The 12,515-nt window shown below is 40.5% G+C and overlaps 1 protein-coding gene across 4 annotated transcripts in view; it reads left to right on the top strand.

Moving 5' to 3' along the window:
* Positions 1-12,515, top strand: part of lrrk2 (leucine-rich repeat kinase 2) — a 210,058-nt gene that overhangs the window by 95,948 nt on the left and 101,595 nt on the right. For all 4 annotated transcript variants that reach the window (XM_078553512.1, XM_078553511.1, XM_078553513.1 and 1 more), the window contains 2 exons: positions 236-363; positions 10,753-10,894. In XM_078553512.1, the coding sequence (XP_078409638.1) occupies positions 236-363; positions 10,753-10,894 (270 nt within the window). The remainder of the gene's footprint in view (positions 1-235; positions 364-10,752; positions 10,895-12,515) is intronic.

The raw sequence follows: 12,515 nt of genomic DNA, 5'->3' as shown, positions 1-12,515 counted from the left end.
TAATGTAGCAGAGAGAATGGGGGGATAATCTGGATCATCTTTAGTAATTGTGGAATATTTATGCAGAATTGCTCATCAGGACATTAAGGGATGTGAAGTCCATGATAGTAAATGTTGCACATGGCTGTTTGATGAATGATCACAATGGGCCAATGTTATTTTCTCTCATTTTGTTTTTTTAAATTTTCTGAACTGCTTCTAATTGGATATATGTTTTACTACCTTGTGTCCAAAGTCACCCTGAAGGAGAACATGATGGATGCAAAGGAAGATATGAACGAGTTGGAATCAATGCAGAAAGTGATTGTAAAACAGTGTTTGCCAGATGGTTTTCATGGATTGGTTCTTGAAGCTTTGAACAAGGTAAGAACAGAACAAATCTGTGGTCTACTTATACCATGTCCTTAATTGTGCATTTAAAATAGGTAGGTTAAAATTTTCGGGATTAATTGCCACATTTTTAAAAATTGTGATAGAAAACCATTACAATTGCAGAGCATAATGACTTTGACCCTAAGATTTCCTGGTTATAGAAAGATACACATTTGTAGTATGAATTGAGGCACTGTGCATGATACATAAGGCAATGGGCTGTGGTTTTCACTTGCTCTGTAAGGGAAATGGGTCTAGAATTTTCTTATTGTGACACTGTGGCTAGAGAGCAGAATATATTTTCTTCGTTAATAGCAAGAGCTGTGTTAGTCTGAGTGGGGATCGGGGGTGGTTGGTGTGGGTGAGGGGAAAGTCCCCAATCCCAGGGGATAAATAAGACTGTTGTGATCATTATAACTTCCAGAAATCCTGTCCACAGAGTTTACCAAGTATATAGCAGTCCTGCTCTTGAGGCCAGTTTGTCCAAGCTTTCACTGGTAGAGAACAGAATTGTTGTAGAATTGTTGAAGCCATTGTGGAGTGAGTTAATCTGTTTGCATTTTTCTGCTTCTTGATTTAAAATGAAGAACAAGTTAGATTTATAATATCACAATCAGTGCCTTGTGTCAGTGCCTTGTGCCACTGTCTTCAACATTTGTACCCTATTCTTTCTCTTTTGATCCCTTGGTGCCATGCAGTTCCCCAGTGTTGGAATCCTCTAAAAGGATGCAGCTCTGTGGCCAAGGACTCCCATTAACTTTTCAAACCTAATAATTTAAATAAGTGCTCCCATTACTCTGTGGTTTTTCTCAGTGCGGTAGACTTGCGACTGAAACTTTCTAGCTGGCTTATCTGAATTTGCAGCCAGTTATAAAGCCAAGGGTTTAAATGTCAGGGAGCCAACGAGTGATGTGACACTTCACTTCTGACAGACCCAGCAGATGATCAGGTGACAAGAACATAGAAATTCAGAGTTGGGCTTTTTATCTTGTTTCCAAAACAGAAAAATGATTTAATTTATTGTGTGTGTGACTTTCAAAGCTGTTATTTCGGGTAGGTGAGAAAAATTGCCTAGCTTTTTTTTTGTGTGCTCAGGAGTGCAACAATGATTGTTGACAGATTTTACCATCTCAGTATTTCCACCATACCTCCTGCCGTGACCCCAAAAACCTAAGGCACATAAGTCATTATCTAGATTCATTTGAACTATTTTCACATTTTGTTGTATCTATTAATTATTGACTTGGTTATCTGAAATATTCAAGAAATCTTGTATCTATTTTCTCTCACTTGCATTTGCCAGTACAGGTCCTAAAACTGACTTTGCAGCTGTAAAAGTTTCCAATTGATGGTTTCTTTTGTGTTTTAGCCAGTTTTCTTTATGCATATTTGTTGAGACTTGAGCATAGGGTGGATCTCTACCACTTTGTAACAGAACCATTTGGGGTTTTTGTACGTTATGTTGACATACGGCAAAATGCTTAAAAACTAGAATTGAATGCTGAGATCATTGTAATTTTGACAGACTGTGTAGCATCATTGTGTATTGCAGAGGTGTTGTTTTTACTAAATCCAAGATCCGTTAAGTCTGGTGAATTTGTACTTTACCAGGACCATTGTATAGACATTATTCAGCGCATCATAACAATGTGATGTCGAGCTATTTATTAATGGTCAAACAATTTTTTCTGCTCAAACAAAATGACATCTTGGTTGCCTATTCATGTGTCATCAGAGCAATTGACCAGTCAATGCCACAGAATGTGGCATCCAATGTGACCTGGTATCCACTCAGCATGATGTTGCGTATGGCTGTCCTCAAGATTGGCCACTCTTTCAGTGGAGGAGCTCATGCGGCCATATGCCTGAGACATAAGAAACACATCTCATGAATGGCCTTCTCCATTCTCAGACCAAGGCCCCTGCACTACCTCCAGGAACTGTGACATTTGGGCACACGCCTCTCATTGCTGTGCCAGAAAGACCGACCTTGCATGTGACTTCCGAAGCTCTCTATCTCTACTTAGTTGAGGAAGGCGGGAGCTGCCCATAATTGCCTCTGTCGTCACCACCTGCTCACATGAGGAGCACAGGTCATCTTATATCACATGTTTCTAAACTTCACAGAGCCACAGGATTGTTACAGTGCAGAAGGAGGCCACTCTGCCCACTTTGTGTGTACTGGCTCGCCAAAAGAGCATGATTTAGTGCTCCTGCTTTTTCCCCGTACCCTTGCACATTGTTTCTATTCAAATAATCATCTATTGCCCTCTTGAATGTCTCACTTGAACCTGCCTCCACCAAACTTCCAGCAGTGCATTCCAGGCTTGAACCACTTAACCACTTGTTCTGTGAAAAAGTTTTTTCTCACATCACGTTTGCTTCTTTTATAAATCACTTCAAATCTGTGTCTTCTCGTTCTCGATCCCATGATGAGCAGGAACAGTTTCTCCCTATCTACTCTATGCAGCTCCCTCATGATTTTGAACACCTCCATCAAATCTCCTCTTAGCCTCTCCTCTCCAAGGAGAACAGTCCCAACCTCGCCAATCTACATTCATAACTGAAGTTTCTCATGCCTGGAGCCATTCTTGTAAACCTTTTCTGCTCTCTCTACAATGTGATCACATTCTTCCTATAGTGTGGCACCCAGAACTGTACACAATATTCCAGCTGAGGTCTAACCAGTGTCTTATATAAGCTCAGCATGACCTCCGTGCTCTTGTACTCTATGCCCATATTAATAAAGCCCAGGATACTGTATGATTTATTAACTACTCTCTCCACCTGTCCTACTACCTTAAATGTTCTATGCACATACACACATCAAGAATTGTACTCCTTATTTTATTATTGTCTCTCCATGTTCTTCCCTCCAAAATGAATCATCTCACACTCCTCTGCACTGAACTTCACCTGCCACCTATCTGCCCAGTCCACCAACTTGTCTATGTCCTTTTGAAGTTCTGTACTGTCGCCCTCACAGTTTACAATGCTTCCAAGTTTTGTATCATCCATAAACTTTGAAATTGTTCCCTGCACACCAAGATCTAGATCATTAATATATATCAGGAAAAGCAAGGGTCCCAATACCGAGCCCTGGGGAACTCCACTACAAACCTTCCTCCAGCCTGAAAAATATCCATAGACCATTGCCCTCTTTTTTTTCTATTACTCGGCCAATTTTGTATCCACTCCAGCGCTGTTGTGACCCCTTTCTCATGCATTGTGTGCTTTTGTTTTCTTGTAAAGTCAAGAGTGTGAGTTAAGACCCTGCTGCTACCCTTCACCACATCCAGTGTCTCACTAATATGTAATGTCCATGGCTCCAGTTTCGCTTCCTCCACAAGTGCTTGTGGTGTGAGCATTGCCCAAGGCTCAGAAGTGCACTTGGGCAATGTTGTTGTTCCTGAGCACAATGTTACCTCAGGCTGCTCTGCTGCTTGGTGTGCTGGTGACTGCAGAACTGGAGGCCTGTCATCTGGATTACACTCACCTTACCACACCCTGAAGTTATTGCAGCACTTCGTGCACTACATCCACATGCTGCTTTCCTTGCCCTGAGCTACCTCCATTCATGCCTGCTTTTTTTGCCTGGCTGGCCGCCTCCTGGCACTCTCCAGAAACGGGACGCTGCTCTGGGCTGCCACCTCCTTAAACAACATCTCCAGGGAAGCATCAGCAAATTGTGGGGCTGCCCTTCCATAGGTGCATGCAATGTTGCTGCTGTACTGCATTCTAGTTTCTACCGGTGTCCACAATCATGACTGCCGAGTGCCCTTTAAATTGGGCCTGTCATGTCTACATCCTGCCTCAACACGTCCACTGCCTTTAATTGAACGACAAACATACCAGTGACCCACTTAATTGATCATCTCAAAATACTGTCCTGTGTCTAGTGGTGACACCGACCTGGGTCAGGCGCCAGAGTGGTCCTGGCCCTGGAATGAAAATTCAGCCTTCTGTTCCGGTGTCTTGTGAGCACTGGCAATATGTGATTAAGAAAAAATACTTTTATCTATTAATATGAATTATTTTAACAGGTACAGTGAAGTTAAACTATCAGATGGTTACTCAATGCTAAGAAAATACCTTATCTGTGCCAAAATATATGTGTGAACTTAGTTCCGGGCAGGGTATTGTTTAAAAACATGAATAATTGGGATCATTTAAGCAAAATCTTCAAAGAGCTTTATTTTGGTGTCTGACTTATTTCAACATGACTTGTGTGAGCTTGTGTATATAATTTAGCCACATTCAGAATATTTTGAAACTGATTAGTGGTAATTTCTCAGGTATTTTGCATATGTACATAAGTTAAAACATTGTAATTGTGATTTGTCCTTTGTTGATGGATTAGAATAATTGTGTCTCATATTTTTAAGGTTGGTGTTGATGGTTGCAAGATAGCAAATTGATTCAGATGAGGAAGGCCCCTAAGACCATCTGATTTCATTGCATCATCTTTCCATTATAATTTCCAGCTGTTTCTTAAATGAATCCAATATTCAGGCCTTAATTACCCTTCCTGGCAACTGATTGCCCTTCATGAAAAGAGGTACTTCCTGACATCTGTTCGAAATTTGTTCTTCATAATCCTCAACAAATCATCATCCTGCTACCTGGGCATATCTGAAGTACAGTTTTGGATTTACTTTTTCTATCCCATTTAAATCACTTCAATATCAATATAAAATTGCTTCTGAAAGCTCTGCTTTCAAGACTGCGGAGCTTCAGTTTATCAACTTCACCAACGTTACCTTAGATTGTTTTTATGTAAATTAATGGCAGGTTATGTGAAGTAACATTGGGCAAGAAGTAGTTTTTGCTAGGTTTTGAAATTATATACTCCCAATCAGTATTGTCATCACACAAAGTAGGAATAAGGAAGGACCATTCAAATTCCCCAGCTCGTCTCCTATTGATCCGCGATGACTTTTTAGATAATTTAATCTTGCTGTTCTATCTCTCTGACTTTGAGACTAAGCCTTTATCTCTTTAGGCTTGTTACTGATATATATCATTGCTTTTGTGTCTGCGCTCAGTTAATGCAAGCTGTAAGTGAGCATGTAAGAACTGTGGGAGAATCTAATGAACTGTTTCTTTTCCATTGGTCTGTTAAAGGTCTTTTCATCAGTTATTTCTGTAGACTGTCAAGTTTCATGATTTTTTGGGGAGTAATTTTCCATGAAAAGCACCTATGTATCAGTTATTTGAATATGTAACTCATGTCAACGCATGTTTAAAGAAACCAATTGCTTACAAGAAAACCCATTTTAGGATGTGAATTTAAAGTCAGATGGTTAAATGGAGGTGTTTGATCTTAGAGATTAAATACAGTAATTTGGTGGCATGTCTCTAATTTTTTTCAAATTTCTTCATGAGACGTGGATGTCACTGGCAAGGTAAGCATTTGATGTCCATCTGTAATTGCCCCTGAACTGAGTGGCTTGCTTGGCCATTTCAGAGGGCAATAAGAGTCAGCCATATTGTTGTAGATCTGGAGTCACATGTAGGCCAAACCAGTTAAGGGTGGCCTACATAAGTGAACCATATGGGTTCTTACAATTACTGATAACTTTCGTGGTCACCATTACTGAGACTAGCTTTATATTCCAGATGCATTAATTGAATTTAAGTTCTACCAGCTGCTGTGATTTGAACCCATGCCCGCAGTGCCTGGGCCTCTGGATTACCACTCCAATGCATTGCAACTATGCCATTGTCTCCTAAAAATGAAACACACTTTATAGTACCCACTCTATTTGGAGCGTTTTAATCTTATTAGTTGCTCTCCTTTGGCCCTTTGTGTCCTCTCAGAGTTCAGCTCATCCAAAAGATCCACCTGCTCATTTGACTCTGTTTGAATTAATTTGCTAATGAAATTTTTTACCGTGTTAACCCACGTTAACTGACATTGTAGGCAGAAATTTCCCCTCGTCGGGAGGGTTGTGCGGGGGCGGGCGTGAACCTGATCAGCGCCGCGCCACCATTTTACGTGGGCAGGCCAATTAAGGCCCGCCCAGATGATGTGCGCCCGGAAGTGCTGAGCACTCCCTGTGCGGGCGGGTGGGGGGGGTGGGATTCCCTGAAAAGGGGCTGCGCTCTTTCACGCGCACAGAGGTGCCTCGGAGATTAGTTTAAAGTTTAAAAATTTAAATGAAGAAAAGAAAATATTTTAAGACATGTCCCCTCATGTGACAGTGTCAATGACTTTTGTCAAAATTTTTTATTTAATTAATAAACCCTTCATGAAACCTCATCCCACCCGTGGATGAGGTTTCATGAAAAATGTGAAGGCCACCTGGGCTCTTCGTCTGCCTGCCAACCTTAAGGTTGGACGGGCAGCATTCTTAACTTTAATTACTTTCTTAATGGCCTTTGAGTTCGGCTGCCAAACTGACAATTTAAATGATGCGTGGTGACGTCAGGACACACGCCCAACGTCACTGTGCGTCATTTTATGTGTCAGCGAGCGGGCCCGAAAATTCTTCCCTGTAATTTTTTTCTTTCCTCTGGTACTGTTGCCTTCCTTTTCATAACTACTGTTATACTGTCACCACTCCCTTCCACCTCACTTAATACATGCCATCTCCACCCCACTACAAGAAAATCCCACTGTCCTTGCAAAGTACCAAAGTCCCACCCAATCTCTAAACGTTCCCCTCCTCTCCAGAGTCATTTAATATGTTATCATCTCCAAAAGCCAATTTCTCCTGCATTCCTCATTTGTATATTGCCAGGCAGGTTTCTGACCCTGTCAAAGCATCAAAATAGCCCTAACAAGTCATGAACATCATTCTCTGTGATACATTAACCCTCCTCTATCTTTCCAGTACAGCCAACCATGTTGCCATCCTCAACTGTCCAACTCAATGGAACTGCCCTTGTTTGGTTCCATTCTTGCTTATCTGATCATAGCCAGAGCACCTCCAGCAATAGCTTCTCTTTTAGTCCCAGCACTGACACTTCTGAAGTCATCCAAGGATCTGTCCTTGGCCCCTTGCTCTTCATTATCTATAACTTGTGCAGCAACAATATTATCACGCAACATATGTTGATGCCACCCAATTCTACCACACCACCACCTGTCTCTGCATGTCAAACTGCGTCTCTAACCCAGCCTTTGAAAACTGCAATTTCCTTCATCTAAACATTGGCATGATCATGACCATTATCTTGGACCCTTGCCTTAAACTCTGCACGCTTGCCTCTGATTCTACCCCTTTCCCTGGCCACTGTTTCATCCTGAAACAGAATGTTTGCAACTTCAGCCTTGAGTTGATCCTGAGCTGTGTTTCCGACTCCACACCCTCTTCCGCACAAAGACCATCTACTTCCACTTGTGTGACATTGTCCATCTTTAGTCCTCCTGCAGCCCATCTGCTGCTGAAATCTTCATCCATGCCTTTGTCACTTCCAACGCTTTGCTGATTGGTCTCCCATCCTCCATGATGTTAACTGATGTAAAATTTAGATGTTTGTACCAAATCTTGCCCAAAGTCCTATTCGCCCATCATATCTGCCCTAGCTGGTGTCTTGAGTCTTGGCCTTCCAGAATCTCCAATTTGAAATTAAAATTTTTATGTTGGAATCCCTTCATGGTCACACCCTTCCCCATCTTTGTAATTCTTTTCAGCCCTACAATTCCCTGCATTCCCACCCCCCTTTCCCATCCCTTCATTGCTTGGTGGCTGTGCCTTCAGCAAGCTGGGCCCCCACACTCCCTAACTATATCCCTCTGCCTCTTTTTTTTCACTCTAGCATTTCTCCTTTAGTTATTTGCTGACATTAACAAGACAATATAATTCCAGAGTCCTTGGTGCATTATAGTCAAATGGAGTGAGATCCCCTTCAAAATGCTGTCTTACGTTGATTTGCATTTAAATCCAGGCTGATTTGAAGCCTTATTTTAAAAGTTCTTGACCACCTGGAGGGACCTCATGGGCACTTTATTAAAAAAAATTCAATCTGAGGAGAAAGAGGACTGCTGATTTCTGGCTTCAATCTCACCACATGAAAAAAATGAGGTGCTTTGGGGTGGAAGTGCCTGCATCCAATCATGGGCACACACAGTTTTTCTGTTACTGTGGTTAATGATATCCAAAGTGGCAGTGCAGCTTGGGCCTGTCAAATGTGCATCACACTTTACAAATAGGTTAAAGACCTGCAATTGTAGTAACAACACACAGCTTTGCACATTGAATGAACATTACACAGTAGACCTTAAAAGAAGGTGCACAATGCACAGAAGCTCCTTGCTTTGAGAATTCAAGATAGAAAGAAAAGAGACAATACCTTATAAATTCAAGACTTAAGACAAACTTAAAAGAAACATTCGAGATCAAAGCATTACATATGCAAATAACTGTTGTGTGAAACATTTGCCCCTAATATGTTTGGGTTGCAGGAAGTTTATACTATTGTTAACCAAACTATTAATTAACTCTGATTAGGGTTGCGATCTGAAATATTAGTCTATCCATCAGTTTCGGATGCTGACTAACCTGTCTTATATTTACTGTGTTTTTTAATCCAGATTCTTGTAATTTTTGTGTTTTTCCCCTTTTTATTTCTTTTTGTGGATTAATTCATTTAATATGAATTGTGCAGTTTGCTGGGGTGATTGATATTCCATCCCTTCTCTAGTATTTGAAGTTAAGTAGATATAATGTGTATATACAACTGCCAGTAAACTAGTGATGGAATATGGCCATTAGATCATCATTTAGTTACTAAGTATCACATTTGACTTGTTCTTTGAATGTTTGTGATAACGTATAGTGATATGATAATGTATAGCGAGGGATCCATGTGATTGATGCATTTGAGAGCATTAAATGTTGTTTGTAGCTGACTTAGAAGGACAATCTTGAATATTTATTTACCAAAATTACCAAGTACTTCTGATTTTATATGTTTGTGTTGGCAAAATATTTAATTAAAAGTCTGCATATTGGCAGCGCTAATTTGAGCAATCTATTTTATCATTTAGAGTAAACAAATTAATTGAGTTCCCTGGCGGGATTTGGGGAGGGGTGAAAGTGAAGCACAGATGTGTTCAGTTGATCTTGTTTAAATGCCAACTACATTTATATCTGGGTTAGATGATATTAGATTGTAACATGATGTTAGAACTGAAACTGGTGTACTTAAACCAGACTGTGAATAACAGTAATTGGAACCTATTTAAAATAAAGGATAATATATTTGGGATGCTGAAAACTTTTTTTAAAAATGAATTATTGTACCTGATTACACACCGATATTTGTCCTAAACATTATTTGGCTTTAGTGACACTGAGAAAATACTTGTCATAATTGGGTAAAAAGGCTTCTATAAACCTTTGGGCCAGATTTTGAAGGGGACACTGTGGAAACCCTAAGATCTGTTGCTGAGGGCTCCGACACAGGTTGTGCTGTAGACCCACCCAGAGCTATTAATCACTTCAATCAATGAGAATTTCAGCTTTCCTGCCATTTGAAACCCCTTAAAAAGTTAACACCTTTTCAGTCAGGTGCTATTGCATTTTTAATAGTTGTGTGTTGAATAAAATTTGATAAATGCAAGAATTGGCTCTGAAAAAATAATTTTATAATTGTGGATTGCTGTTAAATGATTAGTTAGTAGATTTTTAAGTTAAATGTTTTTTCAGTTTTTAAAAAAATATTTTTGAGAATATTTTAGCTTCTACCTTCAGCCCATGTGTATGTCCCAATCTCTAATTTGCTTTATATAAACATTTTTAAGTGATTTTATTTGAATGTTTTTAGTTTTCTGATTGGGAGTATATTAAAATCCATTAAATTGGCCACTTGAGCAGCCTGATGCCATCACTCCAGCTCCATGCCATAAAGGCCCAGTAAAAGAACATTGCAATCAGTCGCAGTACCACTGCATAGAGGTAGAGGTGAAATTCTCACCAGAGAGACCGTTAGACCATTTAATTCATAATCAGTGCAAGTGCACTTCAACGCTGATCTCAAAATCCAGCCCATTGTGTCTTATAATACTGGTGGCCACTAGTGAAACATTACTGCTGAATATTGTGACTGTAGTCACCTCTGTAGCAAGGGACTGGTGACCAGAACTGGCACTCAGAATGAGACAGAGGTGTGAGATGTGGAAAAGATGATCTGAAACTTTGCTTATGTTGCTGCAGTGAGGCACATGGTGTCATATGCATGTCTAGTGGAACAATCAGCTCTTGCTTTTTTGGACTCATGGTATTAGACCTGAAGTAATATTCAATTATTTTCTGGCAGATAAGGTCTTTTGCTTGTAAGAGAGTATTTCATGGTTGAGTACCAGTCTAATTTGTGCAACTCTTCCATTGTTAAATTTATTGATGTCAATAAATGTTATTGCACTTTTTCCAGTTTATTGGGAATCCAGATATCCAACACTGTGGCCTCCAATTACTTTGTTCCATTGCTGATCATTCAGGTGCACCAGAACTGATGAGACGAGGGGCTTTGGTCACTGTGATCCATATTTCACAAATGTATCCTTATAAACGAGGTAGGAAAAGTAAATGTCATTTTAAAAAAAAATACAATCTCTCTTTATCCACTAGCCCATTGTGTTTATAAAATGTTTTAATCGGGAAAAGAAAATTGTGTTGACAGGAACCATATTTATGCTTTATGAGTAAGTAACTTCTTACTCTGCCTCACTTCAGAGTCAACAAAATTATGAGAGGACCTTGGAACTGGTTATCACCTCATACGGAAGGAGAGAAAGCAACAAAAGCTATTGATGAATATGTGAGAGTGGAAAAGTAGTGCAGGGCCAAACCCAGGAGAAGGAGTAGGGTATCCACCTTTGACCATCCGATTGAATGCATTAATACGGTTTTCGATGTGAGACGTGTAATGGAAATAAAAGTTGTTTTTGTTGCTAATCTCCTTTAATGGAGGGGACCTCCCCTTCTGCTTAGGACAGTTGAGTCCCAAAATTTGTTTTTTCACATCCGTATTTTTGCATTACCTTACCATGGAAATGGAAACAAATACAATACAGGTAACAAAGGAAACATTGCTATTTTGTTCATCAGGTAAAGCAGATGAATGACAAATAACAAAATTAGCTGTGAAATGAGATGTTTTGTACAGGGTTTTGTTTCACTTGTTCTGACCTGCTCTTGTAGCCACAGTATTTATGTGGCTAGTCCAGTTCAGTTTCTGGTCAATGGTAACCCCTGGGGTGTTGATAGTGTGGGATTCAGCAAGGGTAATGCCATTGAATGTCAAGGGGCGATGGTTAGATTCTCTCTTGTTGGAGATGGTCATTGCTTGGCACTTGGTGTGAATGTTACTTGCCACTTGTCAGCCCAAGCCTGGATATTGTCCAGGTCTTGCTGCATTTGGACATGGACTGCTTTAGTACCTTGGAAGTCGTTGATGGTGCTGAACATTGTGCAATCATCAGTGAACATCCCCATTTCTGACCTTATGATGGAAGGAATGTCATTGATGAAGCAGCTGAAGATGGTTGGGCCTAGGACACTACCCTGAGGAACTCCTGCAGTGATGTCCAAGAACTGAGATGACTGACCTCCAAGAACCACAACCATTTTTCTTTGTGCTAGATATGACTCCAACCAGCAGAGAGTTTTCCCCTGATTCCCATTGACTCAGGTTTTGCTAGAGCTCCTTGATGCCACGCTTGGTCAAATGCTGCCATGATGTCAAAGGCAGTCACTCTCACCTCATCTCTGAAGCTCAGCTCTTTTGTCCATGTTTGAACAAAGGCTGTGATGAGTTCAGGAGTTGAGTGGCCCTGGTGGAACCCAAAATGAATGTCAGTGAGCAGGTTGTTGCAAAGCAAGTGCCACTTGATAGCACTGTTGATGACCTCTTCCATCACTTTACTGATGATCGATAGTAGACTGATGGGGTGGTAATTGTTCAGGTTGGATTTGTCCTGCTTTTTGTGTACAGGACATACCTGGTCAATTTTCCACATTGACGGGTAGATGCCAGTGTTGTAGCAGTACTGGAACAGTTTGGCTAGGGACCCAGCAAGTTCTGGAGCACAAGCCTTCAGTACTATTGCTGGAATATTGTTAGGTCCCATAGCCTTTGCAGTATCCAGTGTCTTCAACCATTTCTTGATATCACGTGGAGTGAATCGAATTGGC

Source organism: Cetorhinus maximus, chromosome 12, assembly GCF_964194155.1.
Source record: "Cetorhinus maximus chromosome 12, sCetMax3.hap1.1, whole genome shotgun sequence".
In the NCBI taxonomy this organism is placed as follows: Eukaryota; Metazoa; Chordata; class Chondrichthyes; order Lamniformes; family Cetorhinidae; genus Cetorhinus; species Cetorhinus maximus.
Note: the sequence above shows the minus strand (reverse complement) of the source record. Positions and strands in the feature narration are given on the sequence as shown.